This window comes from Gopherus evgoodei, chromosome 8, assembly GCF_007399415.2.
Source record: "Gopherus evgoodei ecotype Sinaloan lineage chromosome 8, rGopEvg1_v1.p, whole genome shotgun sequence".
Classification (NCBI taxonomy): Eukaryota; Metazoa; Chordata; order Testudines; family Testudinidae; genus Gopherus; species Gopherus evgoodei.
In genome coordinates, this window is record NC_044329.1 from 48,019,739 (window position 1) to 48,040,469 (window position 20,731).

Here is a 20,731-nt window from a genome sequence, read left to right on the forward strand (position 1 = left end):
GGCTGCACAGAGGGGTTCTGGGGGCCCAGGGCAAAATCTGAACCTGAGAATCCCCACCCTTCCCAGAATATTACCACCAAGATGGGAGCTGGAGCTCTGTCATTAACACCCACCCACCTATCAGAATGATCATAAGGAACGTTGGTTGGATTTCGTTGGTGCGATCCCAGCTGCGCTGTGTTGGGAGCTGGCACAGGTGTGTAAGAGAGGCCCAGGCAAAAGGCATTTTTCGGCAAGTGGTGTGCAAAATCCCAGGCTGGGGGCCAATTGCTGAAGGGTAAATCAGGAGTAGCGTGGCTAACATCAGCTCAAAGCCAGGGTGGGATGTCTTGGCTTTACCATGTGATGAGGGGCTTCTCATCACATGGTACGCGTGTTGTGGAGGAAGCCCGCAGCTTGGACTGGAGCGAGCAGCAGAGAGAACAGCTTTCAATCTGGGAGGGGAGCTGGGTGGCATTCGGGGCTCCACAGCCCCTCGTGCAGGGTGAGTTCATTTCTGTTCTGTTGTTACTGGGGAGAAATCAGCTAGGACCAGTGTGGTAAGCGAGGGGTGATACAGTGGCCCCAGCATCAGTGCTCTTAGGGGGTAGAAATCCCCACATCCACTAAATCACACCGCCAGGAAATGTCCCTTTCTTTGGGGCCAGGATGCTCTTCACAAGGGTCAGCAGTTAGCTGCAACCACGCTAACCACTACGGAAAGCCACAGCCAGGGGAGGTGCAGGGTACAAAGGGTTAATGATGCAGTGTAGAAACGAAGGATCAATGTGTTCCCCATGGCTGGCAGAACGTCCCTGTCTCCAGTGGGTGGCTGGAGCACTGATGAGGTCTATAAGGCTGCTAGTCCTACATCTCGAGGTGGGTTTGATCCCACCGATGAGCTGCATACGGGGTGTTATAACCTTATTCCCAGATTTGGACCTTAGCGTCCAAAATATGGGGGTTAGCATGAAAACCTCCAAGCTTAGTTACCAGCTTGGACCTGGTACCTGCTGCCACCACCCAAAAAATTAGAGTGTTTTGGGGCACTCTGGTCCCACTGAAAAACCTTCCCTGGGGACCCCAAGACCCAAATCCCTTGAGTCTCACAACAAAGGGAAATAATCCTGTTTCCCTTCCCCCCTCCAGGTGCTCCTGGAGAGATACACAGACACAAGCTCTGTGAAACTACACAGAGTGATTCCCCCTCTCCGTTCCCCAGTCCTGGGAACAAAAAGGACTTTCCTCTTTACCCAGAGGGAATGCAAAATCAGGCTAGCAATCCAACCCACAGCTCTTCCCCCTGATTTCTTCCTCCCACCAATTCCCTGGTGAGTACAGACTCAATTTCCCTGAAGTAAAGAAAAACTCCAACAGGTCTTAAAAGAAAGCTTTATATAAAAAAGAAAGAAAAAATACAAATGTTCTCTCTGTATTAAGATGATACAACACAGGGTCAATTGCTTAAAAGAATATTGAATAAACAGCCTTATTCAAAAAGAATACAAATCAAAGCACTCCAGCACTTATATTCATGCAAATACCAAAGAAAAGAAACCATAGAACTTACTATCTGATCTCTTTGTCCTTACACTTAGAAACAGAAGACTAGAAAATAGAACTACTTCTCCAAAGCTCAGAGACAGCAGGCAGACGGAAACAAAAAGACTCAGAGACACAATTCCCTCCACCCAAAGTTGAAAAAATCCAGTTTCCTGATTGGTTCGCTGGTCAGGTGTTTCAGGTGAAAGAGACATTAACCCTTAGCTATCTGTTTATGACACGCCCCCCAAATTGCAGACAGTGGGGAAGCTCACTGGCGGCAATTTCCTTTTAGAACTTGCAAATAAACAGATTAATACAACACATGCACCTTTACATATACTACTAAGTATATAACTAACAGACTTTTATATTTTAAGAACACTTTTTAACTACTGGATTCTGGGAAACTCTCACGGGAGAGTGCATCAGCAACTTTGTTAGAAGCTCCTGTGATGTGTTGAATTTCAAAATCAAAATCTTGGAGAGCTAAACTCCAACGAAGAAGTTTCTTGTTGTTCCCCTTGGCAGTATGAAGCCACTTTAGTGCAGCATGGTCAGTTTGTAGTTTGAACCGCCGTCCCCAAACATATGGGCGGAGCTTTTCCAGGGCGTACACAATGGCATAGCATTCCTTTTCACTGACTGACCAGTGACTTTCCCTCTCAGACAGTTTCTTGCTGAGAAACACGACAGGATGGAAGTTGTGATCTGTTGCTTCCTGCATGAGCACTGCTCCTATACCACGCTCAGATGCATCTGTGGTTACTAGGAATGGTTTGTCAAAATCCGGGGCCCTGAGTACAGGGTCAGACATGAGCGTTGCCTTAAGCTGGGTAAAGGCTTTTTGACACTCATTAGTCCACTTAACGGCATTTGGCTGGGTCTTTTTGGTTAGGTCGGTCAATGGGGCAGCGATTTGGCTGTAGTGTGGTACAAATCGCCTGTAGTATTCGGCCAAGCCTAAGAAGGATTGGACCTGTTTCTTTGACCTTGGGACAGGCCACTTTTGGATAGCATCCACTTTGGCCTGTAGGGGGTTTATGGTTCCTCGACCCACCTGGTGCCCCAGGTAAGTCACTCTGTTTTGGCCTATTTGACACTTTTTGGCCTTAACAGTTAGTCCTGCCTGCCTGATGCGCTCAAAGACCTTTTCCAGGTGTAGTAGGTGTTCGGGCCAGGAGTCTGAAAAAATGGCCACATCATCGAGGTAGGCAACTGCCAATTCTCCCAGTCCAGCTAGTAGACCGTCTACCAGCCTCTGGAAGGTGGCGGGTGCATTTCGAAGGCCGAAAGGAAGGACATTGAAGTCATACACCCCCGCATGGGTGACGAATGCTGACCTCTCCTTGGCAGGTTCATCTAGCGGTACTTGCCAGTACCCTTTGGTTAAGTCTATGGTAGAGATGAAATGGGCACGTCCCAACTTTTCCAATAGCTCATCAGTGCGTGGCATTGGATAGTTGTCCGGATGAGTTACCGCATTTAGCTTACGGTAGTCCACGCAAAAGCGTATTTCCCCATCTGGTTTGGGTACCAGAACCACTGGAGATGCCCATGCACTGGTAGATGGGCGGATTATACCCATCTGTAGCATGTTCTGGATCTCCCGTTCTATAGCAGCTTGGGCATGAGGAGACACCCGGTAGGGTGGGGTTTTGATTGGGTGAGCATTACCTGTATCAATGGAGTGGTATGCCCGTTCAGTCCGTCCTGGGGTGGCTGAGAACAATGGGGCGAAGCTAGTGCACAGCTCCTTGATTTGTTGCCGCTGCAGACGTTTCAGGGTGGTTGAGAGGTTTACCTCTTCCACGCCACCGTCTTTTTTCCCGTCGTAGTAGACACCGTCAGGCCACTCAGCATCATCTCCCTGGACTGTAAACTGACAAACCTGTAAATCTCTGGAATAGAAAGGCTTGAGAGAATTAACATGGTACACTTTAGGCTTTAGTGAGGAATTGGGAAATGCTATGAGGTAGTTTACAGCTCCCAGGCGCTCTTGGACCGTGAATGGCCCTTCCCATGATGCTTCCATCTTATGGGCCTGTTGCGCCTTCAAGACCATAACCTGGTCTCCTACCTTGAAGGAACGTTCTCTGGCATGTCTGTCATACCAGGCCTTTTGCTCTTTTTGAGCATCCTTTAGGTTCTCTCTAGCAAGGGCTAAAGAGTGTCGGAGGGTGCTTTGTAGGTTGCCTACAAAGTCCAGAATGTTAGTTCCTGGAGAAGGCGTAAACCCCTCCCATTGCTGCTTCACCAACTGTAATGGTCCCTTAACCTCGTGACCATACACAAGTTCAAATGGTGAAAACCCTAAACTGGGATGTGGTACAGCCCTGTAGGCAAACAGCAACTGCTGCAACACTAGATCCCAAGTATTGGAGAATTCGTTGATGAATTTTCGTATCATGGCCCCCAAAGTTCCATTGAACCTTTCCACCAGGCCATTGGTTTGATGGTGGTACGGGGTGGCAACCAAGTGATTCACCCCATGAGTTTCCCACAGTTTTTCCATGGTCCCTGCCAGGAAATTAGACCCTGAATCTGTAAGGATGTCGGAGGGCCAACCTACCCTGGCAAAGATGTCTGTTAGGGCCAGGCACACAGTGTTAGCCCTGGTGTTGCCTAGAGCTACTGCTTCTGGCCATCGGGTAGCAAAGTCCACTAAAGTCAGTACATACTGCTTTCCTCTGGGCATCTTTTTTGGGAAAGGGCCCAGAATATCCACAGCTACTCGCTGAAATGGGACCTCAATTATGGGGAGTGGCTGGAGAGGGGCCTTGACCTGGTCTTGAGTCTTACCCACTCTTTGGCATACCTCACAAGACCGGACATACTTGGCAACATCCTTGCCCATCCCCTCCCAGTGGAAGGACTTCCCCAACCGGTCCTTGGTTCTGTTCACCCCAGCATGGCCACTGGGATGATCATGGGCTAAGCTTAAGAGCTTCCCCCGGTACTTAGTTGGAACCACCAACTGTTTTTGCGGCTGCCATTCTTCCCGGTGTCCACCAGAAAGAATTTCCTTGTCTAAAAGTCCTTGGTCTATAACAAACCGGGATCGATTAGAAGAGCTGAGAGGCGGTGGGGTGCTCCGTGCCGCCGCCCAAGCTTTCTGATGGCTGTCATCTGCTTCCTGCTCAGTCTGGAACTGTTCCCTTGAGGCTGGGGTCACCAGTTCTTCCTCAGACTGTGGACTCGGGCTTGGTCCCTCTGGAAGCGATGTAGGTGATGGGGTTGTTTCCGTTGCTGGTGAACCGCTCTCCGCTGGTGCACCTGAGGGTATTTCAGGCTCTGGCTGAGCCTTTTGGGTATGGCTGTCTTTTGCTTCTGCCAGTTCTGGCTTGCTGGCGCCCTCTGGCGTTGAGTTTGAAGATGTGGTTGCACTTGCTGGTGCTGGTTGCTGTTCCAGTTCCGGGCCTGGGACTGGAGATGCTGTGGCTGTTTCAGTGGTAGGCATGGAATCCGGGTCCACTACCTCTGTCTGGGTCTCTGGTAACACAGACGGGGCGTCTGTGGATGGCTCAGGAACAGGAATGGGTCTGGAAGCTTGCCTGGTTTGGCTACGGGTAACCATTCCCACTCTCTTGGCCCGCCTCACCTGGTTGGCCAAGTCTTCCCCCAGTAGCATGGGGATAGGATAATTGTCATAGACTGCAAAAGTCCACATTCCTGACCAGCCTTTGTACTGGACAGGCAGTTGAGCTGTAGGCAAGTCTACAGCTTGTGACATGAAGGGGTAAATTGTAACTGTGGCCTTTGGGTTGATGAATTTGGGGTCAACGAAGGATTGGTGGATAGCTGACACTTGTGCCCCCGTGTCTCTCCACGCAGTAACCTTCTTTCCGCCCACTCTCAAATTTTCCCTTCGCTCCAAGGGTATTTGAGAGGCATCCGGGCCTGGGGATCTTTGGGGTGATGGTGGTGTAATGAATTGCACTCGCATGGTGTTCTTGGGACAGTTGGCCTTGATATGTCCCAGTTCATTACACTTAAAGCATCTTCCATCTGATGGGTCACTGGGCCGAGGTGAGTTACTGGAGACTGGTGAGGTTGAAGGGTAGGGTATCTGTGGCTTTACTTGGGTGGTATGTGGGGTCTTTGGCTGTCCTCGGTTGTAGGGTTTATGGTCTGTGTGCCCCCTGGGGTAATCGTTCCCCTTGACAGTAGCTTTCTTGCTTTCTGCCAGTTCCATCCATTTGGCTCCAATCTCCCCCGCCTCAGCGATATTTTTGGGATTTCTATCTTGTATGTACCGTGTGATGTCTTCAGGAACACCATCCAAGAACTGCTCCATTTGTATGAGGAGGTTCACTTCTTCCAAGGTTTGAATGTTGTTTCCTGTTAACCAGGCCTCATAGTTTTTTGCAATGTAGTAGGCGTGTTTGGGAAATGACACCTCTGGTTTCCACTTTTGGGTTCTGAAGCGCCGACGGGCATGATCTGGGGTTATCCCCATCCTGTATCTGGCCTTGGTTTGAAAAAGTTTATAGTCATTCATTTGCGGCTTGGGCATTTCAGCTGCCACCTCTGCTAAAGGTCCACTGAGGTGTGGCCTTAATTCTACCATGTACTGGTCTTCGGGGATGCTGTACCCAAGACAGGCTCTTTCAAAATTTTCCAAGAAGGCCTCGGTGTCATCACCTGCCTTGTAGGTGGGAAATTTCCTGTGCTGTGGAGCAATAATTGGCGCCGGGTTGTTAGGGGTGGCTGGCACATGCAGCCCAGCTTTTGCCAACTCCAGTTCATGTTTTCTCTGTTTTTCCTTCTCTTCATTTTCTTTTTCCATTTGTTTTTGTTGTTTTTCCATTTCTTTTTGGTGTTTTTCCATGTCTCGGCGGTGGGCCGCCTCATCTTCTGCTTGTTTCCTTCGGTAGGCCACCTCTTCTTCTTCTAGTTTTCTTTTGTGTGCTGCCTCTTGGGCTGCCTGTTCTCTTTGGAAGGCTGCCAGTTTGATGCTTTCTTCCTTTTCTTTTATCTCCATCTCTTTTTGTTTTATTTCCAGTTGTCGCCTGTGTTCAGCTTCTTTGAATTGGTCTTCGGCCTCCATTTTTGTCCTGGTAGACATGGTTCCTGTTTTCTTGTGTTGGGGTGCCCTCCGGTGTTTCTCTTTTGAACTGCAGGCTCTGTTGCCTCCTGAAGTCTGCCTAGCAACAGTGCTTTTTTCCCTTTCTCTCTCTAGCTAATGTTCAATGAAGGGAAACCAGAAAAACCACTTTATTTGCATGCATATAAGTGCTGGTACTTGCCTCCTAATGGGAGGGCTATTGCATGACAAAAGACCCTCAACAGTCTTCTCGCTTAACATGCAAACCACAAACTGCTAGAGAGAGCAGAAAAAAAAAATTCTCTCTGGTTCCCTTTTAAAACCAAACTGTTTCTCTCTGCTAAAAAGCCCTTAGCAGAGAAAAGAAAAATATAATATTCCTACTGGCTTCTGGATTCTGTCTATATCCCGCCGCTGCCACCATGTTATAACCTTATTCCCAGATTTGGACCTTAGCGTCCAAAATATGGGGGTTAGCATGAAAACCTCCAAGCTTAGTTACCAGCTTGGACCTGGTACCTGCTGCCACCACCCAAAAAATTAGAGTGTTTTGGGGCACTCTGGTCCCACTGAAAAACCTTCCCTGGGGACCCCAAGACCCAAATCCCTTGAGTCTCACAACAAAGGGAAATAATCCTGTTTCCCTTCCCCCCTCCAGGTGCTCCTGGAGAGATACACAGACACAAGCTCTGTGAAACTACACAGAGTGATTCCCCCTCTCCGTTCCCCAGTCCTGGGAACAAAAAGGACTTTCCTCTTTACCCAGAGGGAATGCAAAATCAGGCTAGCAATCCAACCCACAGCTCTTCCCCCTGATTTCTTCCTCCCACCAATTCCCTGGTGAGTACAGACTCAATTTCCCTGAAGTAAAGAAAAACTCCAACAGGTCTTAAAAGAAAGCTTTATATAAAAAAAGAAAGAAAAAATACAAATGTTCTCTCTGTATTAAGATGATACAACACAGGGTCAATTGCTTAAAAGAATATTGAATAAACAGCCTTATTCAAAAAGAATACAAATCAAAGCACTCCAGCACTTATATTCATGCAAATACCAAAGAAAAGAAACCATAGAACTTACTATCTGATCTCTTTGTCCTTACACTTAGAAACAGAAGACTAGAAAATAGAACTACTTCTCCAAAGCTCAGAGACAGCAGGCAGACGGAAACAAAAAGACTCAGAGACACAATTCCCTCCACCCAAAGTTGAAAAAATCCAGTTTCCTGATTGGTTCGCTGGTCAGGTGTTTCAGGTGAAAGAGACATTAACCCTTAGCTATCTGTTTATGACACGGGGGTAATGGCAGAGGTGGTGAGACCCTTTCCTGGGGAAAGTGGGGCAGTTCCAGGAGTAAGGCATGACCAGAGGGATGGGGACTGTGTTTTCCAGGAGATTAGAGTGTTCCAGGAAGTAGGAAGGCAGGTGTCTTTTCAATCCCACCCATTTAAAGGAGGAGGCAGGCATGGCTAGATCCTACCCTAGGAAGACAGCAGAGCAGTCCATGCCATAGTCTGACTAGCCCCAGACTGACTGATGAATCATTACCCTACCCTGAGGTCCTACATGTTCTTTTATACCAGCAAATATTGCTTAGCAAAGTCAGAAAGGATGTGGAGGCAGATAGGCCCGATTCTCCACTTTCCTGCCCAGTGCATGGGGTCAGCATGTAGACCTCTTAGCTATGGTGTGGAGAATGCCTCCAGGGCTCACCTTGCAGAACCACCTTTGCTGGGATGAGAAGGGGATCGGTGCCCCATAACACAACTCGCCTGATCTGTGCTCTGGCCTGGGTGCAGGGGGCACGCATTGTGCTGGGTAGGGAGTGAAGCATATACATTTCTGTGCGGGGAGACGGGGATATGCCTCAAGTGGCATGTGAAACTCCTGCAGGCCCTACTCTCTCTCTCTCTCTCTCTGCAGGCCAGGGGCTTGGCCACTCAGAGCAGCAAGGTGGAAATAGACCCTCAGAAGCGTCATGTGACCAATTTCTCTTTCCCCCCACAGGCCAGGGAGCAACGAGCTCAGATGCAGACGTGAGCTGATCACGGCGGTGAGGGAGGGACAGAGATGCACTGGGACACCTGCCATGGTTCCCCCTTGTCCTGGTCCAGCCAGCCACGCTGCCTCCTCCAGGGACCCAGGTTCTTCCCTGCGAACGTGGGGGGATCAGCCTCCATTGCCCAGCAGATTCACGCTTCACCCGCTGGGCCGCAGGACGTGTCCTCACCGGGAGCTGCTGGCTCAGGTTGACCGGAGTCCCACTTCCCCCGTCCCTGCGAGCTGCGCTCTCTACAACCAGTCCCTGAATATAGTCCCTCTGGTGGGGCCGCAGGCTCAGGTCATGGTGAGGCCCATATCTCCCGTCACAGGAAGTCGCTGTGTCTACCCCACGGCCAGGCCTGCATCTGCATTGTCCCAGGTGGATCACAGCTGTACGCCGCCTCTTTCCACCAGCTGGGGCTTCTACTCCAGGGATCAGAGCTTGTCCCCTCCCTGGGAGCCCGTGGAGCGAGCTAAGCAGAGCTCCGTGCTGCCTGTGCCCAGATGCTATGCGGTGTATTCCATGGACAGGAGCTCAGTGCCTTACCTGGCCCAGGGCGCTCCAGCTGGCCGGAGCCCTGCTCCACCTCTGCCCAGGACTTACGCCGTTTACTCCCTCAAGCGGACCTTGTACTCTTATGTGGACCCCTCGGTACAGTCTGGGCTGGGATCCTCTTCTGTCCCCATCAGCTGCGCTGTTTACTCCATGGACAGCTCGTCTCCCAGCCCAGCCCCGCTAGCTCAGCCTGCTCCTGACTCCCCTCTATTCCCACCGCTTCTGCTGGCGGTGTATTCTGCGGGCCAGAGGTGCTGTCCCCCTCACCTGGAGCTGCTCTCACAGATTGACCGCAGCTGCACTCCCCTGGTCCCAGCCAGCTGTGCTGTCTTCTCTCGGGACGCTCCACTCAACCCTTCGCCTGGATGGCTCACGCCAAGCACTTAGCCCCAGGGGCCGTGCTGGCTAATCACCGGAGCAGCGACCCATCAGTTCCGTCCCTCCGACTCATCATGCTTCCTGCCCTTCTGTCCTGACCTGGCCCAGGCGTCCCCTGGCATTGTAGCACCGTGCACAACCTGCAGTTCCCCATCCAGAGGGACTTTCCTCATTGCCTCCTGGCACAACTCTCCTGCCTCAATCTCAGAACCTCAGAATAAAGCAAGAGCAGCTCGCCAGTGGGCTCCACCACCTGTTAGGTGTTGTTGGTCTCCCACAGGGTGCTGGCAGGGCCCCTGCTGGATCCTAAGCTCCTATTGATCTACAGACCAGGGCAGCCCAAGGAACTGGGCAAACAACCCATGTTTTCTGCCCCCTCTGCTCTTGTAATGACCTCATCCCAACCTGGTCATGCTGTCACCAGGTCGTGGTCAGTCTTTGGACATCTTGGCTGGGAAGTGCCAGGTGTGCTGTGGGGTCAGTGATGTGACTGCCTGGCCCTCAGAGATAAATAGGACTTGGAGGCATCACTGTGTTTCACCCAGGGCCCCAAATGCAGAGCAGCTGGGGGTGACAGTGGGCTTGACTGCCCAGGACTGGATTTCAAACAATGGCCTAAGGGGGAAAGGTTCCCTAAGCTAGCAAGGCCCTGGGATTCTCACCATTAACAGAGGGCTGGGTTCCAACCCTCCAACACACGTGACTTAATATCTGCCCCCACATGGCGTCCCATCAGGCCGACTGGCCCAGAATACTTTGCCAGTCCCGTACGCCTCAGGCAGTTCCCTTGTCAGAGGTGTTACAGTAGCCCAGGAAGCCATGTAACGGGGTCGCTTCCCACTAGCAGAGTGCCCTGAGAAAGTTATGGCAGGAGGGGAAAATGGGGAAGGGAGGAGTGTGAGAACAGAGAAGACCTCAGGGAAGAAGAACTAGGGGCAGGGCCAATGGTTGGGCTAAAATAATGGAGATTTGGTAAGTTTCTAGGTAAACCGTTGCCCTCTACTCGACTGAAACACAACAGCCCAGTGGAGATCATAGACCATGTACGGCTAGACATGAACAAATGGTGATTCTCCCTTAACTTGAGTGGAGGTGTGGGACTAGGGGCATGATTTTAGAGCAAACAGGCCTGAGGTCTAACAGTGCTGCAGCTGTAAAGTTTCAAGCAGCCGTAGTGACCTCTCTGCAATTACTTACTAGCAACAGATCCACTGAGTAACCAAGACAAACTTTTGCCCCCCAAATAGCTCAAGCGCCGAAGCTGCGTGAGACATCACAAATGTTTGGGTGTCTTTTTGGTACCTCTGCACAGCTTAGGGCCAATCCGGACACAGGTTTGGTACTGGTTTGTGGATGGTAGGTAACTCATGGGAACAAGCAGTCGCGACACTAGCACCCATAAAGCAGCCTGGCTGCATCCCCAGTAAGGTTTCCAAGCTGATGTAGGGTCAATGGGTACAAACACTGGCTCTGTCTCCACTACATTGTAAACCGGGTCTGGACAATTGCTGGACCTGGGTCTCACCACTATGCTAACATGTCCACACTGCACTGTGCAGCCTGACTTGGGTCTGTGGTTTGAGCTGTGTCCCCACTGCAAAATGACATAACTTGGACCTGAATCTCATCAGGACTCAGGCTCTGACACCTAGGGTGACCAGATGTCCCAATTTTATAGGGACAGTCCTGATATTTGGGGCTTTTTCTTATATAGGCTCCTATTGCCCCCCACCCCTTCCCAATTTTTCACACTTGCTGTCTGGTCACCCTACTGACATCCCACCTCACCAGTAGGATCCAAGTCAGGCTGATTTGCGTGTGGATGGAATTCAGACTTGGGCTCAAATCTGAGTCAGAGCCCACACTTGGACATGCAGTGCAGACATACCCTGTGTGTCTAAAGCAGCCCTTTGTTTCTTTTGGTAATGGGAATTCTCAGGTCTCAAAGGTTTCCAACCTGTCTGCCAGCTTGGCTCAGCATCTCCTGGTGCATTAACTGGCTGCTCAGAGCTGATTGGGTGCAAGCAGAACAGATGGCTTTGCTACCTGCTAAGGTACTTCCAGGGCCCCCACGACCCACAGTATTTGAGTGTCTATCTTTAATGTATTTCCTCTCAACACCCTGGTGAGGTAGAACAGTGCTGTTATCCCCTTTTGAAAGCCAGGGACCAAGGCAGAGGAACCCCAAGGCCCAGATCCTCAAAGGTATTTCAGCACCTAAGGCTCAACAGGAGGGTTAGGTACCTACCTACCTCTGAGGGCCTGGGCCTTAGTGAGGCACTGTGGCCTACTGCTAATGCTGCGACCTACAGGAAGCCTGTTGCTGAGCCAGGAATTGAACCTTCATCTTCCTAACTCCACGCAAGTGTCCTAACCATGTGATCCTTCCTTACTCTAGAAGACACTAACTCACTGTATGTCAGTGCTGCTCAGGTTCAGAGGCCAAAGCCTGTCACCAGGAGCCACCCAATTACTGTTGCTAAGCTCACACAATTAGATTTACCTCCATACTTGGGAGTCTCTTCCCTAGATCTTATTTCTGAATCTCTAGCCTGACAAACCCCAGCTCCTGCAACGTGAACACATCTCAAGGTCTATCACTGTGCAGGAGCAATAACTGCTTTGTTCAGCAAGGGTCCCTACGCAACAGCAACCAGCAGAGTAAATGTACGGCAAACCTGCAAGGGTAGAGATTTGCAATGTCAACAGGCCTCCACTTCCTAGGATCACTACGCAGGGCTGCTTCGCACTCCTTTTTACTACCCATCAACGGCTCACTGATTGGCCATCTTATTGCAACTGGGTGCTGTGGAAATGGACTCCTATTGCTGTAATCAGTGGGTAAGGCCACCACTTCTAGCAGAGGCAATTCTTCAGGCTGGCCTGGCTGCTGCTGCTGAGGGGCAGCTTTAGCCATGAGTGAGCTGTGTTCAAAAGTCAGAACATTGTGTTATGGGTCTGCTCAGCCTGTGGCCCCTTTTAAAAGCCAAAACACTTTTAAAAAGGAGAAACGGCTCATCTGGACCTTGCCACGGAGAACCACCTGTGACACCAACAGCGAAGATGGTGGGTGAAATTTTCAAAAGCACCTAAATGACTTTGGAAGCTAAGGTTATATAAGACAAGACTTCTGCCGGCACCTCTGTGTCAGTCAGGGGCGCAAGCAGGTGTGATCCCTGACCAACATCATCATGCCAGCAGAAGCTGCTAGCATAGGCAGAGTTATATCGGCATAGCTTTTACCAAGATAGCTTGTTTCACTCCTGGGGGATGGTGGCAGTGGTTTAACTATTCAGGTACAAAAAACACAGCTTTGCCAGTATGGCTGCATCCACACTAGCCATACTTCGTCAGTTTAATAAAGCGCTCCTCATGTAGACATAGCTGAAGTCAGAAGCAGGCTCACAAATCACACAGGTGCTTTTGAAAATTTAATCCTCTGGCTTGATCTGTACTCAAAAAGTTTTGCAGCCATAGCTGTGCCCATTACAAGGGGGAGGAGGGAGAAATTCACACCCCTACCTGTTAAATCACACCATTGTTAAACCAATCATACTCCTACCTGTTAAAGCTATGCCAGCAAATGCCCTAGTGTGGACTGTTATATTGACAAAAGGTCCCTTTCCCAGCATAGGGTTTGTTCTGGAAACTCTTTGCCCATATAAGCTGCGTCTCCACAAGGAGGGTTTGCGGGTATAACTGCACTGGATGAATCCTTTTGTACGGAGACAAGACCTTTGGTCTCCTAGGGAATTTGCCATGACAGTATTTTTAATTTGGTCGTTTGTGACCACGGTTGCATGCAAGTCCCATGGCTGAACAAGACATACCCACTTGCATGTGTTTGAAAGGTGTAACTAGCAGAAGAGATGTATAAACTAGTACACCACTCTTCTTTTTGTCTGCCGGTTATTGCATCTTTAGTGTCCTCAGTCCCTTTTGCTGTAGGCCTACTGAATTGCTGGCTCTTCTTGTCAGTTACATGCCCCACTGGAAGCTCTCTGCATATGCTAACCTTCTCCTGGCTTCTACTTTAACTCTTTCCAAGCCATTGCCTTCAGTCTGGTTCCTTTTGGGTACAGGGAAGACCAATCCTTCTATACACTTTCCCCCAGTACCTCAACATGGAACAACAGAATAGGCCATCAGCTTCTGCAAAAGCAGCTGCTGAGATCGTGCTATTGGCTTATTTCTTAATTCTGCAGTTTGGTCACATTCTTCGGATGCGATGGACCCTACGATGGACAGTAAGATAAATCGCTACATTTTCAGGTAATTATAATGAAGCAAGGGCACACTCTAGTGGCCAGTTAAAGAACATACACATATGTTTAACTAATATACTATCACTTTAGGGATGCATTCCCAACCGTTTCACTTAATTACCTTGTGTTTGAGATGCCAGTTCCATCTGGCTGGCTGCAATGGAGGGAAGGATGTTGCAACTTGCAGGGTTAAAGGGGTTGAACATCTTGGCAGTCAGACACCATGCTGAAGACGATATTAGAAACACTAAGAATGATCAAAGGTACAAGGGCTTCCAAAGGTATCAGCTAATGGCACATTTTCATGCATTTAAGGTAGATTGTGTAATGGTGAACTGGCTGCCAGAATTTAGAAAACCTTCATATTACAGCAATTTGGGGAAATGAAATAAGTTATGTACTTGGAATTTTTGTACTTCTTTTACTAATCTAGAACATGTGTTTATATCGCGACCCTCTCCTGCTTGACCTGGCAAATCATGATCTTGTATTTAATGGTCTGTCACTATGAATGACTGCAGTATCTGAACAACCACAATTGACATTATAAACATACTATGACCTGATCTCTATGGGAGTCAGAAAGGAATTCTCCCCTCCTATTTTACTCCATGAAGTGCACAATTGCCCAGAAGCATTATGGGAGGTTTACTTCATGCTCTTAAGCATCAGATATTGGCCAGTGCTGGAGGCAAGCTACAGGAAATGATAAACTAAGAGTCTGATCCAGTATATGGCTAAGCTATGGCCTATTAAGTCCTCACTGGAGGATTAATAGGAGAGAAGTGTACTGAGGGAGGCAAGCCTTGTTGACCATATAGAAGCTGTTTTAGAAATTCAACTGCTGTAAGTTTTCTTCCTAAACCATAACATATGCTATTCATACAGCAAAAGTGATACCTCACACATTCTTTTTTGCCTGTAAGCATGTAGACTAATGGATTATAAAATTACCAGGATACTTTATTTAGAGAATACTTTATTAGTTTCTGTAATCAAACTCATGTAAATAAGACCTTACATATTTAACAGTGTATTACCCCTGTACAAATGGAAAAAAAATTAAGTTGAACATTTCTAGACCAATATGGCTGTTAATTTCTGTACAATGCCAACTCACAGTACAAGTGGGATATTTTTTCCAAAGTTGACATCACAGCTAAAGTTTCCAAAAATTCAAATTATATATATATTTATATAAAAAGATAACCAATAGCGATTCACTAGGCATCAATAGCAGCAACAGCCTTTCCAGCTTCTGCAGTCATCTGAACAAAATTATACACATTAGACTTTCAGCATACATCCTTCCAAAGAGTAAAAAACAAAAAATCCCAGAAAAAAAACAGCAAATTCTGTTATTGATGTGGTACCTGGTGCCTTTTATTAGCTTCTCAATCATTGTCTGGAAGAAAACATTATTAAAAACAGCTCTGGTATAGCACAGTCACTACTACATATCATAAGCAGGTACAGGATATCTTACATTCACAGAAGTATCATACAGTACTGTCCTACAGCTATAATAATAGAGGATACAATTAAAAAGGCATTATTTGACTTGATTTCTACTTTCCAGCACACAGTGGGCAAGGAGGTGGTGCGATGCAGCTCTGACATAAGAATGCACCTTTGTAGATAAGGTTCTCTTTACTCTGATAAAGTTTCTCTTTAATCTAGCAGCACAGTTCTAAGTGCTCATTGCTCTATACAGACAAAAGCTGGAAACTGGTTAAAGACTACTGGCTTCATACAAGGATAGCCAAACAGAGATGAACAGAACTCATTTGACTATTAATGCAATTAGGTTTTTAAATCCAAGAGGTGAACATCTGAGGGGGTATGGGTGTAGAGAGAGTAGCATGCGTGCCAAGCGACACTTTACTGTCGTGATCTAAATACATCATATCAACCAAAAGCAACAGCAGTCAAACACTGCCTTTTTAGGGAAATTTGACACAATGTCAATGTCACTAATTGTGTTCTATTACTTTAGATGCCAGGTGGTGAAGGATAAGCTACTATATGTGACTTGCCAACTATATTAATTCTCATTTCTTTATTGCAAAACAGCAGCCTCTTAAGTCACTAAAAAGTAAAAATAAAGACACCTTAGTCTGTCCAGCACTGTCTTCAGACTGCATGATTGGAGAGAGACAGCTTATAAAAGATGTAATAGCAGCCAAAGAACAGCAGAGCATGAATAAAAGAGTATTCATCCTCCCAGCTCTTCAGCCACCTTCTCCTCTGCTGTGCTATTTCCCATTATGTATCTGGATGGCATATAGATGTGTATGTCTATATACCTACAAACACTCCACCAAAGGCAGACCTCATGCTATGTTAGAGAAGCTGCAAGCCCAAAGAGATTGAGAGCTTTATTGGACCTGCAGCTCTTTATGTCTGTCAATGCCAGTAGAGTCTATCTCCCTTTATACTGTCTGGAGCCATGATGGGATAGAAGACCACTGTTTTGCCCTTTGGGTTACGGGTTCATGCTGCTGTCATATCTCTCCCCGCCACCCCAGCTTCATAGAAACACAGCCTTTAAGATTTTGTTTCTTCTGTCTTGATTGCCTGAGGTTTGATTGGTCCAGTTCTAACAGGTTTTGTGGTGGCAGCAGGCGCAGGGGCGGGCTTTTCCTCCACTTTGTCCTGGCAGACCCCTGAGGAGTCCGTCATTGCCTCAGTGGGTTTGCTTCCACTTTCGTCCACTTTTTGAGCTTTGCCTCCTATTGGTTTGCTCGGTTGTTGCTGCTCAGAGAAAAACCTGTGTGTGGATTGAAGAACTTCTGCTCTTTGCTTCGCCTTAAAAAAGGGAAAAAAACCCAACACATTTAGTGATAGAGCATTAAGATAAAAGTATTTATTTCTTGTCGGGGTTATATTTTAAAAAATTTCATGACCAATCAGATTGATCAGGATTTCCCCAAAGGGCAACATCTTGCTATGCTTTTAGTTTCTTCCCCGGGCTATATGTCTCTCAATATAAAAATAAAGGTAGTGGTATGCCCAATCTTCCCTTGCCCTTCCTGCAGCCATTTCTAAACACCTCTCCCATCTGGATACACTTGGAAACATTTTGCTGACCTGGATCCCACTAAGTCCAAGATCTATTTTTAGGGAACGTTTAGAAACTCTGAAAACTGCAAAAAATCTTCAATTATAAATAAAGCATTAGACATCACAACACAAGTCCTTAATGTAAGTGCTCCTAGTACATGCCATCCCCCCCCCGCCCCCACCTTGTCTGACACTGGGAACGCTGACCGTCACCCACTTGCTCTAGCACTACTGTGACTGTCAGTACTAACAAGGGTTGTACAAGTGCAGACCAGCTGCCACCTTTTTGCCATTGCATCTTCTGGACTTGTTCTGAACAGGGTTATGTGACAGTGGCAAAAATGTTGGCAACTAGCCTACACCAACTGTCTGACTGTCACTAGAGCAACAGTGGACAATTTCAGAAAGTCTACAGTGCCAATGCAGCCATAATGTCCTGATTCAAAATTCTCCTCACTCCTGAAGACCTCCCACCACTCCCCTCAACACACAGAAGCTGTTGTCTAGGTTGGGTTAATTATGGTTTCTCTCAGACTATATACACACTACAGCTTAAGTCAGTATAAGTTATGTTGCTCCAGGGTGTGAATAAGCCACCATCCTGAGCGACATTAAATTGCACCGGCTTCCCGTGGACAGCAGGACAGCTTCTTCCAACTGACACAGCTACCGCTGCTCGTGGGGGCTGGAGTAATGAAGTTGATGCAAGAGCTCTCTGCCATTGGCTTAGAGCGTCTGCACTAGCTGCACTACAGCGATAGCCTCAGTTACTGCCATTTTCCCAGGCTTGCAAGGTATGTAATTTAAGCCACTTGGTTACACGGTGCAAACTGCAATTTTACCCTTGCTCCTTTCTCTGTAAGGAATAGCACTATGCTGCCTAATGGCAGGAGTCTATAACCCTTATTCACACTGAGCAGTACCCACACAAATGCCCACTAAAGTCAAGGGACTGCTCATGTAAGTGCTACTCAACTCCAGTAGGAGTTGCACTCCTCAGGCCCTCTGCAAGCAAATGCTCTGTACAACACAAAAAGTAATATGCTATCAAGAATGCTATGCATTTATAAGCAGGCCCCCAAAACACTCTGAACATCAATACTCATGTGGATCGATATTCTATCAATTTTACAGATGGGGCAGAGAGATTGCCGTCCCTCCATGTAAAAATGGGAAAACAACCCAAGAATCCCATCCCCCAGTCTACTGTAATGACTAACCAACTTTTCATGCAAGTAATGCAACCAACGTTAATATTTATTAGTGATGGACCAACAGACTGTGGAAATACTTGCATTTTAAATGAAGCAGCACGGGGGCTTAACTCCTCTGTGCAGATCTGTTAGTTAAATCAGGATGTCTGAATGCTTTAATCACAAGTGACAAGGAATGATAGCAATGAATGTGAAATAATCATTCAAAGAATGTATATGGGGAGGTACAGAAAACAAGACTATGCAAGATTTTTGTTTGCTGTCTTTTGAGGGCAAACTCAGATGTGACTGGCCTAATTCAGGATCAAATTTTATAGACGGATTAAGAACTAGTCAATTCTGGATAACATTAAGCCTAATTTATTATAATTCTGGACTAGCTGTAGCCCTGATAGGTAATTATTTACAAACTAAAAATATCTACAATTTAAGTGAAGGACAGCGAGAGTAACATCTCACCAACTGCCTAATTTTTTTTTTTTTTTTTAAAAAAGCTTGTTACATTACTTCTACACCCAGACACTGGAAGTGGCAACATAACTGAAGACGAGTTCCTTTAGATGAAGTGCTATCCACATGGGTAACTCATTCTGCAGAATACAGGCAGATGTGTTAAGTGTATTATAATCTTATGGTGTCCCCACACAGACTCCCTGTGCCATTGCATCTGCTTCAGGAAATATCTTGCCTCATCATGAAGGGTCCCAAAGTGCTTTACAAGTTTTTATATATATTGATTCACATAATCTATTACCGAAATGCAGCCGCCTCTTGGGTGGAATATGCCAGCTGTTTAAACAATTTATAACAGGAATTGAGAAATAGGGAAAATATAATTCGGACACATTACCCAAAATTGGAAGTTGGCCAGTACACTTGGGGCTCATCAGGCCTTGAGTAGCCACTAATAGTAGGACCTTGGATTTTACATCTCATCCAAAATATGCAGTCTCCTGAAGCCTAAACATCAGATTTCCCCCAAGAATGGTAATTGTTCCATGGAGCCATTGGTCACAAAACCACCTGAGAATGGAAGCCTGCTGCCAATCACTACACTTGCAATTCTTTAATAAAAAAATTTAAAAAATTTTAAAAAAAGAGGGCGTGTGTGTTAGTTTTAGTTTTTAGTCTGTACTAAGACATGAAAAGACTTGGATAAAGTTGTTAAGGGTCCAGAGGCATCGTAAGACACGGTTCATAGACACATTTTTGCCCTATGAGCTGTCAAGACTGAACTGGTGTTAACAGCACTGCTGTTCAAAATACTAACCTTTATGTCTTGTTCAGCCTTCATCGTAGCCTGGGCCTGAGTGCCTCTGACTCCAGATAGTGATACACAAGGACCTCTGGCCACATGCTGTAAACGAGGGTGGCTCATAAGGCCTGTGGTCAGCTGAGGTGGCATCTGACTAGCCAGTGCCATTGGCGGCCTCTGAACAGGCGCTGGGAAGGTGTTAGTATGTGGGGCTCTTACCAATGGAGGGATCAGGTTAGGCTGAGAGAGAATCTAAGTGGGGGAAAAACAACAACAAAAAACATTTAGCAATTAGAAAATTGCCAACCAGATCATATGTTGGCTTCTCCTTAGAGGGGGAAAAACATGCCTGCTCTGCCAATAAACTAATGCTAAGAAAGTAGGGGGATTTTTTTCCTCTGTTAAAACAGGCCATGCTTGGTCTCTAGGAAAAATAGAACCCCCAAAATGATGCTGTTGTGCTTAAAGTTGCTCTAACAACTCAAAATTCTATATAAAAAAAAGTGTGTGTGTGTGTGTGGGGGGGAGAACCCAAAATTAAGGCATGTTACAAATCCTAGGAAGGCAGCACCTAAGGCATCACTAGTGAGAAAGTTCTCTGCACCTGGCAGCATTTAGTGAATGAACCCTTCAATCAAAAATAACCAGACACAGAGATCCTTAAGTCAAACACTCTGAAACCAAAACAAACGAATCCCAAAGAGTCCTTATCCACAGCATATATACCTCTACCTTGATATAACGCTGTCCTCGGGAGCCAAAAAAAATCTGACTGCGTTATAAGCGAAACAGCATTATATCGAACTTGCTTTGATCCACTGTGTGCAGCCCCGCCTCCCGGAGCACTGCTTTACTGCTTTATATCCGAATTTGTGTTATATCAGGTCATGTTATATCAGGGTAGAGGTGTATCATTCTCTCTCTAGTGGCTCAACGATATCCAGTTATAACCTGGAACAGTTACTTTTTTCAGGTGTTCACTGGAATTTTTAAAAAATAAATTATACTTTGGAACACTTCAGAACTGCGTCTCAGACAAACGACTAGGAATCTGCTTAGTTTTTAGAATCTTAAGTATGCACTGGGACCCTTCGGAGATACTGAGTCCCCCACACTCCCATATAGTAGTGTGTATAGAAATGAAGTTGTTTGGAGCTGTGTGGGGAAGCCTGCAAGGCACCTACCTGTACTAGAACTACTCAACCTAGTGCTTTTATGTGTCTCACTTTCTTATGTACCGATGTTCCTGAAAATTAAAATGCACAAAACACCAGAAAACCTGCATTAACAAGCAAGGTTAACAACAAGTTTGCATTTATCTTGAATTCAGTTGCTTGATAAACAACATTCTTTATTCAAATTTAGGGCTTATACTTTTAACCCATCAAAA

The 20,731-nt window shown here is 46.9% G+C and overlaps 1 protein-coding gene across 12 annotated transcripts in view; it reads right to left on the reverse strand.

Annotated features, from left to right (window-relative positions):
* Positions 1 to 14,771: 14,771 nt before the first annotated feature.
* Positions 14,772 to 20,731, reverse strand: part of PRRC2C (proline rich coiled-coil 2C) — a 135,368-nt gene continuing 129,408 nt past the window's right edge. For 8 of the 12 annotated variants that reach the window (XM_030572550.1, XM_030572541.1, XM_030572540.1 and 5 more), the window contains 2 exons: positions 19,357 to 19,593; positions 14,772 to 16,617 (listed from right to left, as the gene is read on the reverse strand). In XM_030572550.1, the coding sequence (XP_030428410.1) occupies positions 16,357 to 16,617; positions 19,357 to 19,593 (498 nt within the window). In that variant the 3' untranslated portion in view covers positions 14,772 to 16,356. The remainder of the gene's footprint in view (positions 16,618 to 19,356; positions 19,594 to 20,731) is intronic. The other 4 variants (XM_030572551.1, XM_030572547.1, XM_030572545.1 and 1 more) reach the window with 2 other exon arrangements.